The following is a 16,772-nucleotide window of genomic DNA, read 5'->3' as shown; positions in this document are numbered from 1 at the left end:
CTGTTCCTCCCAAGCTGCCTGCTGGCGTGGCTCCAGGCACAGCCGGGCTCCTGTGTAGGTCACCCGTGTGCTCGCTGCCAGCTTTCCTCGCGTCCTTGTTGAAGAAGTGGAGGAGACATGTTAGCAGAGGAGCACAGGACTGTGTCTGCTGGGGAACACGTTCAGCCTACACCACCATTGGTATTTCTGTTCCCCATGGATGCGTTTTGACAGCATAACGGTTTGAGGGCCATGACGGCACCCAGCCTGAGCTGTGAGCTCTTGCCTCTCCTCCCTTTCCAAGAAAAAGGATGACCAGGAGGCCAAGCTTGTGCCTGCTGGAGAGGGGAGCGTTGCCTGCTGTTGCACGGCGCAGCAGCCAGCTGGTGTCCAGCCCAGCACGGCTCCTTCAGGCTGGTATCATGCTGCTGACTTAGATGAGTCACAGCTGATTCCGCCCCCCCCCCCCCCCCCCCCGCCTTGTTTTGCTTGCAAGAAAGACCTGTTTTACATATAATACAGTAATCAGGGCTTGACATAAATAGGCAAATGTTGTTGTCTGCAGTGGGACTTGCACCTGCTGGCAAGAGCAATGAATGCAGCCCATTATGCACCGGAGTTGATCATTTGTGCAATGAAGTACAACTATGTTTCTTGCTGTGTTCTTGTGCGCGTCTTTATCTCAGCGGCCGCGAGCGTGCCGACAGATGTGCCATCATCACCTTTGCAGTCTGTCCTCACCCTGGGAGTAAGGGCAGCCTCTGTTTCTGCAGCTGTGGCCAGCCCTCTCCCAGAGGGGTGGAGGAGACCAAGATGTTCAGCTGAGAGATGCTCCTGCTTTGGTGATGGCTGTGTTATGAAGCCAAGCAGCCTCATCCCTGAGCATCAGGGCTGTACTTTGCGGGCAGGATGGCCCTGCTCCCCGAATGCACAGGACCCTGGGTAGATGCCTGGATGCACAGAGCGTATGGCTGTTGTTATGGACATCGTTGTAGGAAAAGTGGCAGTGGTCTTGCTGGCTGAACAGGTATGTGCTTCAGAGCAGGGGGACTTGCAAAACTGGCTTAGCTATAGGCAGCTCATGTGGAGTCCAGGCTTCCAGCAGGATAAGAGCTCTCCAATAATAATAGAGGTTGTCTGGTTGCTGTTGGAGTGTGGGCTTAACTTGGCTGAAGCGGATCCAGCAGCTCTGAACTGCTGCATCTATAGCTTAGGTGAGGGTTGGAAAAGGTGCAGTGCAAGGAGAGGAAGTGGGGGACAAATACACTCTTTGTGGAGTGAAAAAGATGAGCACAAATCCCATGGGAATGCCAAAATGTGCAGGATGCTGCGTGTGCAGGTATTTCTGCTGGGCTAGCATCGAGAGGCAGGGAGGACGTTGAGCTTAAGAGCATCAGCATTAGAGCAGGAACAGGCAGATTGTGAGCTTTGCTTGCTGAGCTAAGTGAAAACGCTCACTCCGTAGTAGAAATTGCTGTTTATTAGAAAAAAATTCATAAATAATTTCATGTTGTGATTTACATTTTGCAGCTTAAGGGTGGGGGTGGGGGAAAACCCACTAGGAGTTGTGTGTAAAACGGCTCTAAGCCCTACCCATTTTGGGGTTTGCCACATGACTACAAATCTGAAGCTGTAGACTTGCCCTTGTCTTGTCACTACCCAGATGCCACCCCCAAAAAACAGCCCAGACAGCGCCTAAGTAAGTTCCCAGGGAGCATCGGATTAACAGGAGAATAGAAATTGGACTAAAAATTGGGGGGAGGGGGGGAAACACCAGAGGAATTTTAACAGGAGGACGTGCACTTTCCATCACTGATATGGGGAAAATCCCTCCATGCGGTATCTTCCCCTGCCAGTGGTCCCACCCTGAGAGGTGGCAGTCCCCTGCACCTCTCCATCCCCACCACTGTCACCCGGCCAGGCTCAGCTCCCGCCTGCCTTCCCACAGGTCAGGCAAAGCCTAGGGATGGTAAATAGCGAAGGGTTAGGAGGAACAGACAGTTCCCAATAAGTGCATTCCTACCACCACCAGTCACAGTCTGGTTCCCTATTAAAGGCTCTGATAAGGAAGCTGGAATCCCTTTTAACTTATGATCTGTTCAGAGATAAGTGAGTTTAGACATAAACAAGTGCTTCTGGCACCAGCAGCTCTCAGAAATGCAGCTGCGAGACCTGTGTGTTAGCCCCGAGTGGGACCTCACTGCCGCTCCCAGGGGAGTTACTCAGACAGCTGCATCCCCATCTGGAGGGAGAAGAGGATGACTTACTCTTCCTCCCTAGTAAAGGTCTTCTGTACAACTCTGTAGGCTTTTCTGGGAGGAGAGGGGAGAGGATATAAAAATAAGGAATGATGTCTTTCAACCGTTACCGGGTTTTGAGGTGAAGTGAAGTCACCTTCCTGGGCTGGTTTTCTCCACAGGGCCCTTCGAGACCATTTTTTACTCAAATTGGGAGAAACTAGAGCAGAACTGTGCTGAGAAAAGCACTTCTCTCAGGCCTCAGCGCTACATGGAGGTAAGAGGAGGGTGAGGGCAGCTGGTCCGTCCTGCTACCTGGCTCCACTCCCTTCCTGGCATCCCCCAGCATGGGCACAAGCACAGGCTGGCATGGAGGCACCAGCAGTGGGGCAACAAAGTCCAGACAGCAGCGCAGGGCTGCTTAGTCACAGGAGCAAAGTCAGCCCAGTCCCTGACACCAGTGGAGATGGGACAGCAGAACCTGGCACTATTTGATTTAACCATTCCCTGGGTTATTGCATCTTCCCTTCGAGAGACTGGCTTTTTGGGTAGAGTTCCTGGCTTCTTGGTACTCCAATTAGACCAGGTTGTCACAGCCTCGAGACAGCTCCCATTTGCATGGGTTTAAACCTCTCCAGTGTCACTGTCCCCTCTGATGTCTCCTACAGCTCCTCATCTGACAGGATCAGCACTCTCTTCTCAATGTTTTTGCTCTTTCTGCCACTCAGTCCCTCCACCTTGGAGGCCATGTGCCCGTTCTCCCCTGGCGCTTTGCACTCTGCCTCCTGCATCGACTGCTGGGTGTACTGCTGGTATGCAGGAGAGAAGTTGTGGATCGCATCCTGCACGATGTCCTGGGGGCTTATGGTCTCCTTCAGCCCACTCGAGATGCTCTGCATTGGGGCAAGGTTTGCTGAAAAACAGGGAGAGTGGGAGGGTGATGGGATATCAGACAGTCAATGTGCCCAAGTGCTCCAAGACTGGAGTGACACTTTTCGCTAGAAATCCAAAATCAAGGCCTCATTGGGGCCCCCGTCAGCTTGTGGTGGCAAGTGCCAAGAGGAAGAAAGGCAACCCAGCTCCATGATTCAAAGAGGATGGAACCTTTCCAGCAGCATGTGCCATAATACCGTAATCCCCCAGTTCTGCCCATTTATGCCAAGGTCTCTTTTCCTATCCACTCGCTGTGGCTTGTGTGTATCATAAGAGAAGAGGGAGAAGGAACTCATGGAGCACAGAAAAACTCCTCTGGTGGCTTTTAGCATCCCCTCGGTAATGCTATAAGGGGGAGTCTCCTCTTTCCTTATTCACCAGTGAAGGAAGGATGAAGAGAGGAAGAGTTACCTGTCGAGTTTTCTTTCTTTTCTCTGTACACCTGGCAGGTGAACGCATAGCGCAGGGCAATGGAAGCAAAGAGCATCTCAATGCAGATGATGAAGTTCTGGTAGCCAGCAGCCACCGTCCCGGCTCCCACCTCCTTCCCATCGATGATCTGAACTTCAGGGATCACCCCACATTTCTCCAGGATTGCAAGCAGTGTTCCTGTGCAGGGGAAGGGAAAGGGATCAGCTCTGGTCCTGCATCCCTGGGTCAAGTAGGGCTACAGGAGGAGAAGCACTGGGCATCTGCAGTGGGACCCACCTTGCCAGAAGGAGAGGAAGATGACTGCCTTGATGGTGATGAACTTGAGAACCGGCTCAAATGGGCGCAGCAGGTCCATGGTGGCAAAGTAAAAGAGGAAGAGGGCGTAAAGTGCAAGGCTGACGGAGAAGTTGTAGATGATGGTGATGTAGAGATAGCCACTTTGGACGCTATGGCGGGAGAGAGAGAGATGCTGCCCTGGGCTGCAGGACGTGAAGCGAGTGCAACCGAAGGCAAGAAAGGAAGAAATGGAGGGGGAGAAGTGCATGGCTTACCACAGGGGAAAGAACAGCCCAGGAGGGGAAGGAGTGGCAGGGAGAAAGGGGGGAGCAGGGAGCCACTCTCAGCTTTTCCTCTGTTGGTGAGACCTCTTTCATTATGGCTCACAGGAGTTTTGTCCCTTATTTGGGGCAGTGAGTCTCCATTCCCCAGTGCTTTGGGCTCCCTGTGCTCTCACTACCCATGGAGCAGCTCCCCCGGGAGGGCTGGCAGGACTCCCTGTCCCTTTTGATGCAGCAGGGACCTGTCCTGTCCCCTTCACCCGACCCAGCCCAACCCAGCATCCTCACTTGAAGTCCCCGTCGTGGTACTTCCCAAAAGCCTGCAGGATGATGGTGACGATCGCCATGAGGGGTTTCACGATGCAGAACTGCAGTGTGGCCTGCACAGGGGAGAGATACGGTGCACCCCAGGCAGCAGGGACGTCTGTCCCACCGCCCTCCCTGCAGCTCCTGTCACCCCCAGCCCCTCCACGTGAGCTAACCCCTCTGCTCCCAGGGCAGACACAGAGAGAAGGGAGCAGTTCTCCATCACAGGAGTGACCAATGCTGTGGGGTGAAATATGGACCAGCTCAAGGTCTGCAGACGGGAGAATGGCTCCAAAAAGGCAGCTCCTGAAAGACTGGGGTGGCTTGGGGACAGATGTGTGCCAGGATTCAGCTCACAGTGCAGCCCTGGAGAATTAGACAGCCATCCAGGCTAACCTGGGACTGGACAGAGATGGCAGTTTCATCTCTGCAGTGGGAGGAGACCCTGACTCAGCAGTGAGTCAGAGGCAAGGACAGTGAGCAGGGCACCCTGCTGCTGGCCAGGTGCTGGTGAGCTGGGTAAGCTGCCTCCCTCGGAGGAAAAAAAAATCCACAAAGAGCATCTTGGGAGAGCAGCAAAGCAGAGCCCTCTCAGCAGGGCAGTGGGGAAGGGACCTGCCACCCGGAGAGCTCTCATCTGAATGGAGCAGAGCCAATACGCCCTGTCGGGTACCCACCTGCTTGCAGAAGCGCAGGAACCCGATGGAGTAGGACATACCCTGAAGGCAGCAGGTCCCATAAAAGCAGCTGGACCTGGAAGCAGAAGCCAAAGAGATACTCTTGGGGCTGCTGGATGGGGAAAGCAGGTGGAGGGCCAAGGACTTCATGGGACACTGGGACTTACGCAATGGGCTTCCCTCGGATCTCTGTCATGATAGTGCTCTCCCCTCCAAGGTACTCGAAGCACAGGCTCAGGAAGCTGTAAATCACAAAGGCTGGCAAGGCAAGGGCAGACACAATCAACAGGGCTGATGGAGATCCAGGAGAGGGGTGTTGTTATATTTCACATCCCTTCCTGCTCAGGTGTCTTCTCATCCACCCCAGAACAGCAACAGAATTTGGGACACTGGTAGGTGGGAGCCCAGCAAGACGAAGAGCAGGTCAAATCCATCTGACTTCCAAGTGGAGTCAGATGCACTGCACCATGTGCACAGGGTTCACTGCAAATGCAGCAGCTCCTCCGTGCACACACAGACCCTGCGTGCATGTGGCAGCAATCGGATGTCCCAGCAGTGCTTGTGGAGCCAGCCTCCATGCGCACCCAGACAAAGCCAGGCAGGAGTGCAATGGCCAGAAACCATCTGCGTGGAAGGATCTCAAAATTGCTAAGGGGCAGCACAGCAGCTGGAGGCCAGCAAGGAGCAGGTCCTCAACAGTTTTCTTGAACATCCCCATCACTTGTTTTTCATATACTCCAAAGCTGAAGTAATGTACATGCCCACACTCCTCTGTTCCCCAGGGGGAGAGCAACAAGGTGGAAGAGCAACCTCAACCCTGACGAGCTTCCCCTGTACCTCAAAACGTCCCAACCCCCCAGTTTCTTAGGTACACCTACCTTCTGCTTTAGAGAAGCTGCATTTCTACCCCAAAGACAGCTAGAAAACCTCTTGCCCCAGGCGCATGATGCTGGGGTCCCTCTGAGCCCGCAGGCACACAGCAGAAAGGCACCAGCTCATGTCTACCCACGGGGCATCCCCTCCCTGCTGCCAATGGAGAAGGATGGGGAAAACCTCTGCACAGAGGAAGGGAGAGTGGGAAGTGAAAGAGATGGAGATTTGCTGCTTTGTGCAATCCAGGACACTCCAGAGACACAGGTCAGCAAGATGACAACCCTGCTTTGCCATCAGCCTCCCTGCAGAGGAGAGGCTGCGCTCACCTTCATAGCAGTCGCGCACCGAATCGAAGTAGACGTAGTACTGGTGGCTACCAAGGAGGAGGAGGCTGAGCCAGGAGTCGAAGGCATAGATGGGCACAATGAAGAGGATGCGGATGATGTAGCGCTGCTCCTTGGGGATGGTGTAATTCCTCAGGTGTGTGTAGATCTGCAAAGTGCCCAGCATACAGAGCTGTGGCTACCATTGCTCAGGAGGGGAACCAGAGGTGCTCCCAGCCCAGGGGGCTGCAGGAGGCTCTTGCCATGCTGACCCTCCTCCTGGGGATGAGAGCACCACTGGCTTTCTACCACAGACCCACCGTAGCGAACAGACATGTGAGACAGGCTCTGTCCCAGTCCCCAGGGCAATGACTTCCACAAAAACACGTAGATATCAGGTCCCTTCCCTGGTGCTGTGCGAGGAGCGTGCTCTCCTCCATGCCAGACCATGTGCAGCCCCGTCCCAGCACTCGGAGGCACCAGCTTGCCCCAGGACTGCCTTCAGCAGCACGGATCTGTGCAGCATCCAAAAACATGCCCACTGGCAGTACATTTCAAGGCAGCGAGTGGTGCATGCCCCAAAGACAGAGACCCTGGGGTGCCAGATGAGAAACCCCGCTGGATGTTGCCTCCAGGCAGTGCTGATGCCCTGCAGCCTCTCCTGGCTCTGGCAGCCACCTGGTGAGCACATGGGCAAAGTCCACCCTCCCAAGCTGCCAGCACTGGGCTCCCGACAGCGGAGATATCCCCTCCAGGCAGCACCAGGAGGAAATATTTATCCGGAGCTAAGTGATTTGCAGTGAACTTGGGGACAATCAATAGTTTTGCCCTTGTGGCAATCCCAGTGCTGAGCCCCATCTCCACTCCAGCCTGTACCTGGTGGAAGGTGATGATGAGTGCCAACCACACGAAGATGCCAGAGATGACCTGTGCCGCTGTTGTGGTCAGGAAAAGCTGCTGGCCATCCTCAGAGTCGTTGTGGGCAGCTGTGAGCGGGACGAGGGCTGAGGATGGGGGAGCCGAGGCCAGCCTGGCCGCTGTCCTGGGCCCCGGGGCACTGGGCACCACGGGAGAGGGCAAGGCACGCGTGGCATTACTCATCTGCAGGGAGGGAAAGGCAAGGGGAGCAGTGCAGGAAGGCAGGGCTGAGGTAAGCTGGTGAAGGGGAAGGTCACAGCAGACTTCCCAGCCCACACAATGTGGACAAACCTCCTGTGAGGTTTATCTCCTCCACAGGCTTTTTCCAGGGTGGTCCTCCCCCAAACCAGCCTATTCACCATGGTTGGCCCTGCTTCTCCCAGCAGGAAAATGCACGTGTCCTCCAAGAGCAGACCCTCTTTTCTCCGAGGTGTATGCAGTCCCTGTGTCCCTCAAAACACATGCTTCTCCTTCCCAGCCTTGCTACATCTGGTTTTCTTGGGGGTCACTATCCCACTTAAAAGGGAAAGACCTGCCTGTGTTTGTGCCCCTGTGAGTTCACACTTGTAGCTCAGGACCCTTTTCCATCAGGAAGCAGAGACTTACAGGTTAAACTCATCCCTCACCCATGACAATAATGAGCCTCTTACCAACCAGTCATCAGGACACTGATGTCCTCCTTGGGAGCTCAGAAAACACTGGGATCCCTGTGGTCTCCCCTGCAAAATTTGGCTCCTTTCCTTGTGTGTGGCCTGCTGGGGGCAAACTGCAGGGCTGCCCAAAAAACCAGAGGCCTGGCATCACCCAGGGCGTTTGCCAGCCTCAGCCATTTTGGGATTATGGGGGTCTTGATGTGGTGGCAATGCCAATCCTGAGAACTGAAGGGCAGCCAGTGGTCCCTCCTGCACCTGAATTAAGCACAAGGGAGCAAGCCTGCCATGCTGCAGGCAGAGCAGGCAGAGTTGCTGCCCTTTGGGGATGCTGAAGCACTCTGGCATCTCCCCGAGAGGTCTGTCCTCCTCGAAGCTGGTCACCCCAAGGCACTGGGTGTTCCCAGCACAGAGGGTGGCCAGGGTGTACAGGCATCTGTGTACCCTGTTGCTCCAGACAGCAAGGACCAACCTAATAATATGCTCTTATTTATAGGGCAGCTTCATATCTCAAGGCCAACAGATGCATAAACTGCCATGTTTGGCCTCTCTTTCTGCTAATCTATGGAAAGCTGCTTTTTCCCCAAGTATAACAATAGCAGTTTTAAAAAAAAAAACAACCCAACAACCTGCGAGCAGAGCTCTAACAATATAGATGCTTCTCAGTGCATTGTTAATAAACAAAGATTTCAGCTGCTGGGTAACTATCACCTAGGGGTAAAATGGTAAGCATGAACTGGTGAGAGGCAAGAAAATATCTGCCACCGATAAGAGTGGTAGGGAATGACCTCGGTCCAATTAAACATAGAACCCGAAGCAGGAGCTTACCCAGCAGCTTCTTCTCCTGCCCCCTCCCCAAGCCCCAACCTCACAGGAGAGGAAACACAGCTGGTGTCAGATCAACAGACCTAAAAATACCTTCCCCCCCACTCTGCCTGGCAGGAGCCGCCTGTAAGCGGAGATGCCTGGGGCAGTGGCATGCTGGCGAGGTCCCAGGAGCTCACCCCGGCGTACCTGCACCCGCGAGCGGGGAAGCGGAGTCGGAGATAGCTGGAGGGAGACTGGGGCCGATAGTGTTGTGGAGGCAGCAGGGAGCCAGGTTTTTCCTCCCTGCGACTATCCTGTGGCCCTGCCCCGGCCAGCAGGAAGCACAATCCCAGGGAGAGCCAGGGAGGGATCTAGTCTTTGGACAGACGACGCCGGACCTACCTTGTAAACATTAACAGGAGGCCAGAGGTAGCTCATGGCACGGGGAGGGAGGCGAAAGCCCAGCTGTGCCCCATTCCCCACAGCTCCTCACTCTTTCAGGGGGCTGCCCTGCCACAGGTTGGGGCTGTAGAGCCAGATTTGGCCACGTTTTCCCTCTGCCAGAGGACCACGATAGGGAAAGACGTGATCCAGCTCACTTCCCAGGACACAGGAGTCAGCTGTGCTCATCATCAGACCCATTCATTTTGTCTTTGACCCAGCGCTGTGCCACTGGTGCTTTGCCCACGACATCCCACCTCCTATTAGCTTTCCCAGCCATTGCAGTACGAGCACAGTGGCACCAGCAGCCGGTCCTGGCAGGCTCCCCTACATTGTCACACTCTGAACATGGTGGAGCAAGTAATGAAAAACAAAAGCCTTGGTGCCACATGGAGACAGGGCTCCCAGCTCCACAGGTAATTAGATCCTGGCTGTGGAAGGTAGCCGGGCAATTCAATGCAGTTAGAGGCCCATTTGCTTCCAAAACAAAGGCAGTGAGGAGACACAGAATAATACTAGCTGCAAAACTCCGCTCCTTATTGGGGCTGTGCCAGTGCCACATCCAGTCTGGCTGTTTTCAGACACCTTGCAGGTACCTGCCATGCAGTGTCTACCTGTTATGCTCACTCCCTGGGATATTAGAGATGCTAAGTGAGAACAGAGCAGAAGGTAAACCAAGCAGCGAAACCCGTGTTCAGGCAGGCCCCCTGCAAACGGGGCTTTTCACTTTGCCATGGATTTCCCTCCATCCGCAGGCTGCCAGCGCCTGCACTCCCAGCCCACATCCCTCCCAGTGTCCTGAAGCACTGGGGACAAACCCCTACCTCAGCAGCAGCCCCCATAGTGCTGGGGCAATCAGAAAGGTAAGGTGAGCCCCTGCAACCCCCCACCACTGCCTCTGTCCCCTCAGCACCAGTGTGGTGCTGGCTGTGCACTCCAGTAAGGGGGGAGAGATCCTTGACCCCCGTCCCAGGGTGATCAGTCCCACCGGCACAGAAGACATGCCTTTCCTCCTGATTGTTTTCATATAAAGCCAGGGCATGAGGGTTATTTACCTGACCAGCCTCTCCATACCACCCCTCACCACCCAGGAGGAAGGACCTGTAGCACGTAGCTATAAATGAAGGCAGGGCAGTATTGAATCCTCCTTAAAGCCTGTCCGGAGGACCGGGTGCCGCACGCCCAGGGCTCTTGCAGCAGGCTCTGCCCTCCCACGGATGCTCAGAACCGATGGCTGGGGCACCCTCTGCTCTGTGGGGAGGTGCCCCCCGTTGCTGCGCACCCCTCCGGGGCCTCACTCACCCTGCGGGGCTCCTCCGGGAGCGGGTCTGGCTGCCATGCACCTGCCTCCGCATCCCCTGCGCCCTCCTCCACCTGCACCTGCGGGAGACTCCTCCTCCGGGCACCCTCCCAGCCCTGCCCGCCCACTGGCAGCGGGCCCTGCCAGTGCCTCGCTCACCCCCGCTGCACCCCGGCCCCTGCGGGAGCTGGAGCAGCAGAGCCGGCTTTGCCTCCTGTGGAAAAGCTACCAAACTTACCCTTCCAGTCTGCCGTGCTCAGCACCCACGCCCAGAAAGCAAACACAGATGGAAAGCCATGGTGCAGCCCGACACAACTGCCCCCAGCCTGGCACACGTCCTGTGGCTGTGGGGGAGAGCTCTGCCTGGGTGGCAAAGGCAGGTTATCTTGCAATTGGGAAGTAATCCTTACCTGAAGGACAGCGATGGCTAGAAGGCAAGCAGCTGGTGGTACCGGCAGACTCGTGAATGTTTTTTGGGGCAGGCCTTCCCCCTAGTTTACTGCGGAGCAAAGTCGAAGGACCAATTGCTCGTGGTCTAATTTATTGCCTGTGGAAAGACAGCAAGATAAGTCTGTCCTGGCTCCGAGCATTAAGTGGGTGAGATCTCCACATTACTTCTTTACCCACCATGCTGTGCCGACCTGGTGGCACACAGAGCCAGGAAATTAAGGTGGTTAACCCATGGTTGGCGTTTAGGTAGTAACACTCAGGTCTTCAGGGCATAGTGGTGGTGTGCCACCTTATCACCATGGTGGAAGATGTGATCTACATTCAATTTGGTAATTAATGTATAGCTTCCACAAGTTGCTGGAGCTACGGACACCATAAGAGCACCAAGATTTGGGAAATACATTGAATTTTGTGTTGGAAAAGAATCACTACTAGCAAACCCGGGTTGACACTAACAAATTCCACATGTCTCTCTCAGCCCTCCTAGACATGAAAAAAAAAAAAGTGTAAAAGAGGGAAAATTTGGAGTTCTGACAGATGCAAATCTTTGATTCTTGGAAGCACAGTTCGGAAAATTATTTTTAGATGAAATTTCTTGTCAAGGGCAGCTGCAAGCCTGTAGTGTTTGGATGTACTTTAAAAAAAAAAGTTTCATTTCTCATAATGCTTTAAATACTGTAAATAACCCTTACTTCAGAGAAAAGTGTCCTTTCGAAATGTATTTTCTGCTTTTCTACTTTTAGGGGATTTTTTTTTTTAGCAACAGAAATGACCCAGCAACGGGATCGACATGGGGCAGGCACAGGATCTGTGCTGATACTGCTGATACCAGCAGGTCTTTACACAGCAGAAGTCTTCCCTGCGCGGAATCCAAGACCTGGCCTCTGCTCAGCCAAGTTCATAAGTGACAAGTGTAACAGCTCACTTAAAAATTGACTACTTGGTGTTGTTACATGAAGAGGTAAAAATAAACGTGCTTCCCAAACGAATGGCAAAAGTTTGGCCATTGAGCATTGAATCAACTCATATAACTTCACCCAACACTTTTTCTTCAATAGAGTCAGAAGAAACAGCCCTGAGTAACCCCCCCCCAAAACCCTTCTGTCCCCATGTCTCCTACAACAGCTGCTTTAGGAGAGGGACCGCTGCTTGCAGGTTGTCCAAGCTACGTATGTGCTGCCTCTCTGATGTGCTGGTACCATGTAAACCGTAAGCAGCTGTTATTTTGTCTTTTTCTCACCAGTAATTTGTGCTCCTGTCTTCCACCCTGACGTCAGCTTTCATGAAACTTGCAGAGCCTAATTATCTGCCTCTCTCTAAAATCAGAGTGAAAGTGGAAAATGGATTCAGACTACATCAGGAAAGGGACTGACAGAAGGACAAAAGCAGTCATACAGGACTCATTTCCTTAAAAGCATGCAAGAAAATATTTCCTATTATGCAATTGCTGTTGATTTGTTACTGAGGCTTGTATTTCAATTGAAGTGATTTTCACAGAGCAAAAAAGAAAACAGGTAAAATTAGATTTGTCAATGTTTCTTTTATTCACTCTACACTGGGTGTTCCCCCTTTGCGGTACAGCGTAGCTCCAGAGCTTGGCACCTATCGCTCCTCAGGACACAAATGCAGAGCCGTGCCTTTTCCCAAATACACATCCTACCCAACGTGATAAAAATAATACTTCTCTTGTGCATTGAGACAATTCTTGTCTCATCACTGACTATATGGACTGCAAACCTGTCACAGTAACAAAATCCACAAATGTTCTACACGGTAGAGAGAAATTCATGAAATTCCTCAGTATGTCCAAAACCAGCACAAAGACATTCCATCATTTTCATTTCTTGTCCTCTTAAATAAGTGGTGATGAGTCATGGACTCAAGATCATTTCCTTGAATCCAGATGGCACAACTTCACCACACTTGGCAACTTCGGATCACTTCCCGTAGAGCTTGTATTCCTTCCATGGTCTTGTCCTTTAAAGCCATGGCGAGAAGAACAGGTTTGTTCCCAGCTTCCCGAGACACGAATGCCACCAGGTTTTTGGCACAAACATGGATGAGGGGCTGAAAAGCAAAGGTATACAGATGTACACTCTGACAGCTGGGAGAGCCCTCCCACATGAGTTAGGAGAGGAGGAGTCCCGCAATGACATGGAACACGTCAAGAACCTGTCAATACTGGACTCAGACTGAGCGTGCAGTTTGCTGAGCAGTTCCAACATGACTGGGAACAGACACACAGTTTGGCTGGTCAGCAAAGCCAAGCCACGGTACAGGGAACTTGAGAAAGCACTTTCTCAAACAGCTTAAAAGGGAAGAGTTTGGACCCGTGTGTGACAGCCACCCAAACCACCCTGAAAGAACTGAACTGGAGCTGCACTTGAGTAGAGTTTTGACCCGGTCTGGAAAACTTGGAAAGTTGGTATGGAGAATCTTTCCTTCTGCTAATGCTCCCACCCAAACTACGTCACCAAATATCAAATTATATGAAATGCCATGGATCAAAATGCCTCTATTTCTACCATAAACAGATTTCTGAAGAGGTCTCCAACTACAATTTTCTTTTAAAAACTTGTTGCTGAAAAGGGTATGTTCTGCTGCCAAGCTCTGGAAAAAAACTGTTATTTTTGCAATTCCTAGACACCCCAAAATGGTGCTATATACACAGTTTTTGCACACCATGTGTAAAAGACATGTTGTTTTTAGTAGAATAATGAAAGCCAGAAATAAGTAGTGAGACTGAAGGATAGAAGAAAAAAGGTATAATCTTCTTAATGAGGTTTCTTTAACAAGAATAGACTAGAACTTCGGTTGGAAGGGACCTACAACAACCATCTAGTCCAACTGCCCGACGAATTCAGGGCTGACCAAGTTGAAGTATGTTATTAAGGGCATTGTCCAAATGCCTTTTAAACACTGACAGCCTTGGGGCATCGACTACCTCTCTAGGAAGCCTGTTCCAGTGTTTGACCACCCTCTTGGTAAAGAAGTGCTTCCTAATGTCCAGTCTTAACCTCCCCTTGCTGCAGCTTTGAACCATTCAGCTTGTTTAGGTTTTATTTACACCCACGTTTATGTATTTATCAGAATTATGAGTAGCTTGATTTTAGCTACCAGTATGGTTTGGAAGCATGCACCATCCCAAGCAGGGATGTTAACGGTGACAAGCGGGAAGGCAGCAAACTAGTGAAAGCCTTTTCTTAAAGTTACGATTGATTAAGTTGGTAAAACAATTTAAAAGCACCATGTAACAAAGTAAACAAAAGCACTTCCCATTTCCAAATAAAACACAAAACCAGTGTGGGGGTGGAGGTGGTCAGAATTAGCAGACATCACACCAGAGAAAGCAAAGCATCTCCCATCCAGAGAAGGAAGGCTATTGCTGTAGAACGAGAACTCCATAAGGGGAAGCCGTGGACAGAATCAGGAACTTGTGTTGCTAGAGTTTTTCTAGTTAAGGTTAGCAAATAATATTTGATAGCTCCAGCCCTGATGGAAAGCCTCATAATCTTGTAGCTTTGTAACTTTGTTTTAATGCTTGACTAGTTGACACTTTGTAAAATACACTTTCTTCCGCTTTCTCTCCAGCTTTGTGAAATGGTCGATAAAAACTCATTTTGTTGAAGGAAAACAAATTAAACTTTATCAATGGTAGGTGCTGGCAGGCACACTTGGGAAAGAGCAACTAAAGTCCATTATGGGGCTGGCACAGATTGGGGGAAGGAGGTGAGAAAAGGGACCTGAAAGGAAAACAAACTCACTGAACAGAAACCCGAAAAAAGTTATCAAAAGCTACACGTTTGATCTTGCAACCCTTGAATCAACAGGACCTTTATCAAACCTTCCATAAACATGCCGAAGCAATCCGTACCCTGTAGGACACAAAATAACATACCCCCAAACCACTCACGTTTAGTTAAACTTTTATGTCACAGAGCAGATGACTGCACATACTTTTCTGATCAACCCCTCTTCCCTCAGAAGAGATTTTAAAATTAATCTTACCACTGTGCAAACACTGCTTAACGCTGTGATTCATCAACTCCCTGGCAACTTATACAGCCCCACCTACTACGTTTCCCCTTAATCCTTGCTGCCTGTGCACTGTGTATCTGCTCTCACCTCGTCCTTGCCCAGTAGCACTTTTGTGGTGAGTGTGGGCCTGCCCACGTTGTCACTGACTGTGTTGGGGTCCACGTAGATGATTGTCCCCATCTTGCCATACTGTGTGACCACCACAAGGATGGAGTTGGAGAACGCTGTGCACACCACCTCCGTCGGGACCCCGTGTACCACCTCCTCTCTCTGCTTGGACATGACGATGGGACTCGCTTCCATCGCTGCAGAAGAACAATAAAACAACCATAACAATAAAATAACATTAGATTAAAAACAGGGACTGTGGGCTACAAAAAGCCTGAATCCATCCCTTCATTTGAAATATCCACGTTAAGTTGATTTCAGAGCACTAAAGCATCTGGAGGTGTGTGTCTCTGCAGGAACAAGTCAAACATCCCACACCCCTGACTGGGAGGGGGAATTTAACTGCCCCGAGGCAACGGCCTGCACTCCCCCCGCACCAATGACCGGGCCAGTTTGGCCCGAATTTTGGCCATAAAATGGCCAGACGAGCCATTTATAGGGTTTTGTACTGATCACCGTTTAACAGTGATCGCGCCTATGGAGCAGGCCGCCCCCGAGCCGCCGTGCTGCGCCCTCCCTCCCAGCCTCCCGGCCTCTGGCACCGAGGGGGCGACTCCCGAACCCCGCTTTCCACCCCGGACCCCGCAGGCCTCGGCGCCTCTTGAGGGAGGCGGCGGCCGCCGCCCCCTCCGGCCGGGCCGGGGCCGAGGAGAGGCCGCCGCCGCCGCCCCTACCCGCGCCGGGCCCCGCCGCGCTGCCGCTCTCCGCCCAGGCCCGCCCCGCCACGGCGGAAGCGGCGCCTTTCCCCTCCCTGCGCCGGGCGGCGGCGCGGGGAGATGGCGCACGACGGCTGCGGCTCCCCCCTCCCCGCTGCGCCGCGCCGCCATTACCCGCGCCCGGTGAGGCGCCATCTCAGCCCCCCTGCGTTCTTCTCAGGGACATCGGCCCTCGCCGGGCCCGGGGCTGGGGTCCTTCCCCTGGCCCGCCCTCCTCGGCCGGTTTCTGACCGTTTTACGCTAGAATCACAGAATCATTAAGGTTGGAAAAGACCTCTAGGATCATCAAGTCCAACTGTCAACCCAGCACCCCCAGGCCTCCTAAACCGTGCCCTGAAGTGCCACATCTACACGTTTTTTGAACACCTCCAGGAATAGTGACTCCCCCACTTCCCTGGGCAGCCTGCTCCAATGCCTGACCACTCTTCCAGTGAAGACATTTTCCCTAATATCCAATCTAACCTCCCCTGAGGCAGCTTGAGGCCATTTCCTCTCATCCTATCACTGGTTACTAGGGAGAAGAGACCAACCCCCACCTTACCACAACCTCCTTTCAGGTAGTTGTAGGGGGCGATAAGGTCTCCCCTCAGCCTCCTCCAGGCTAAGCACCCACAGCTCCCTCAGCCGCTCCTCATCAGACCTGCTCTCCAGACCCTTCCCCAGCTCCGTTGCCCTTCCCTGGACACGCTCCAGCACCTCAATGGCCTCCTTGTCCTGAGGGGCCCAAAGCTGAACACAGTATTTGAGGTGTGGCCTCACCAGTGCGGAGCACAGGGGCACGATCCCTGCCCTGCTCCTGCTGGCCACACTATTGCTGACACAAGCCAGGATGCTGTTGGCCTCCTTGGCCACCTGGGCACGCTCTGCTGGCTCATGCTCAGCCATGTGCTGACCAGCACCCCCAGGTCCTTCTCCGCTGGGCAGCTTTCCAGTTGCTCTTCCCCAAGCCTGTAGCGTTGCATGGGGT

The 16,772-nt window shown here is 52.8% G+C and overlaps 2 protein-coding genes across 7 annotated transcripts; both read right to left on the bottom strand.

The window, feature by feature from the left end:
- Positions 1-1,441: 1,441 nt before the first annotated feature.
- Positions 1,442-10,518, bottom strand: TMEM184A (transmembrane protein 184A). 4 transcript variants are annotated; one of them, XM_075104898.1, is made up of 10 exons: positions 10,436-10,489; positions 7,194-7,418; positions 6,638-6,832; positions 6,321-6,486; positions 5,289-5,379; positions 5,122-5,197; positions 4,427-4,518; positions 3,858-4,027; positions 3,561-3,758; positions 1,442-3,129 (listed from the first exon to the last, which is right to left on the bottom strand). In XM_075104898.1, exons 2-10 carry the CDS (start codon positions 7,416-7,418, stop codon positions 2,879-2,881), a joined length of 1,464 nt encoding a protein of 487 aa, XP_074960999.1. In that variant the 5' UTR covers positions 10,436-10,489; the 3' UTR covers positions 1,442-2,878. The 4 variants fall into 4 exon arrangements, with proteins under 4 accessions (XP_074960999.1, XP_074960998.1, XP_074961000.1 ...); XM_075104897.1 differs by lacking the exon at positions 10,436-10,489 and adding an exon at positions 8,900-10,368; XM_075104899.1 differs by lacking the exon at positions 6,638-6,832 and having other exon boundaries at positions 10,436-10,518.
- Positions 10,519-12,403: 1,885 nt separating this feature from the next.
- PSMG3 (proteasome assembly chaperone 3) lies at positions 12,404-16,009 on the bottom strand. Of its 3 annotated transcripts, none has more exons than XM_075104907.1 (3): positions 15,920-16,009; positions 15,009-15,226; positions 12,404-12,950 (listed from the first exon to the last, which is right to left on the bottom strand). In XM_075104907.1, exons 2-3 carry the CDS (start codon positions 15,222-15,224, stop codon positions 12,798-12,800), a joined length of 369 nt encoding a protein of 122 aa, XP_074961008.1. In that variant the 5' UTR covers positions 15,225-15,226; positions 15,920-16,009; the 3' UTR covers positions 12,404-12,797. The 3 variants fall into 3 exon arrangements, with proteins under 3 accessions (XP_074961008.1, XP_074961007.1, XP_074961006.1); XM_075104906.1 differs by lacking the exon at positions 15,920-16,009 and adding an exon at positions 15,764-15,849; XM_075104905.1 differs by lacking the exon at positions 15,920-16,009 and adding an exon at positions 15,688-15,773.
- Positions 16,010-16,772: the final 763 nt, after the last annotated feature.

The sequence above is a fragment of the Phalacrocorax aristotelis genome, chromosome 10 (genome assembly GCF_949628215.1).
Source record: "Phalacrocorax aristotelis chromosome 10, bGulAri2.1, whole genome shotgun sequence".
Lineage (NCBI taxonomy): Eukaryota > Metazoa > Chordata > Aves > Suliformes > Phalacrocoracidae > Phalacrocorax > Phalacrocorax aristotelis.
The sequence above is the reverse complement of the archived record's forward strand: the minus strand, read 5'-3'. Positions and strand labels throughout refer to the sequence as shown.

Bases quoted from the DNA above. Each gene is read 5' to 3' on its own strand.
- TMEM184A (XM_075104898.1), bottom strand. From the start codon at position 7,418: ATGAGTAATGCCACGCGTGCCTTGCCCTCTCCCGTGGTGCCCAGTGCC. The intron at 5,380-6,320 runs GTGAGCGCAGCC...TTGCCTTGCCAG, and splicing joins GGTGCGCGACTGCTATGAAG to CCTTTGTGATTTACAGCTTC. The intron at 3,759-3,857 runs GTGGGTCCCACT...TCCCCTGCACAG, and splicing joins CTTCCTCTCCTTCTGGCAAG to GAACACTGCTTGCAATCCTG.
- PSMG3 (XM_075104907.1), bottom strand. From the start codon at position 15,224: ATGGAAGCGAGTCCCATCGTCATGTCCAAGCAGAGAGAGGAGGTGGTA. The intron at 12,951-15,008 runs GTGAGAGCAGAT...TTTGCTTTTCAG, and splicing joins TGCTACTGGGCAAGGACGAG to CCCCTCATCCATGTTTGTGC.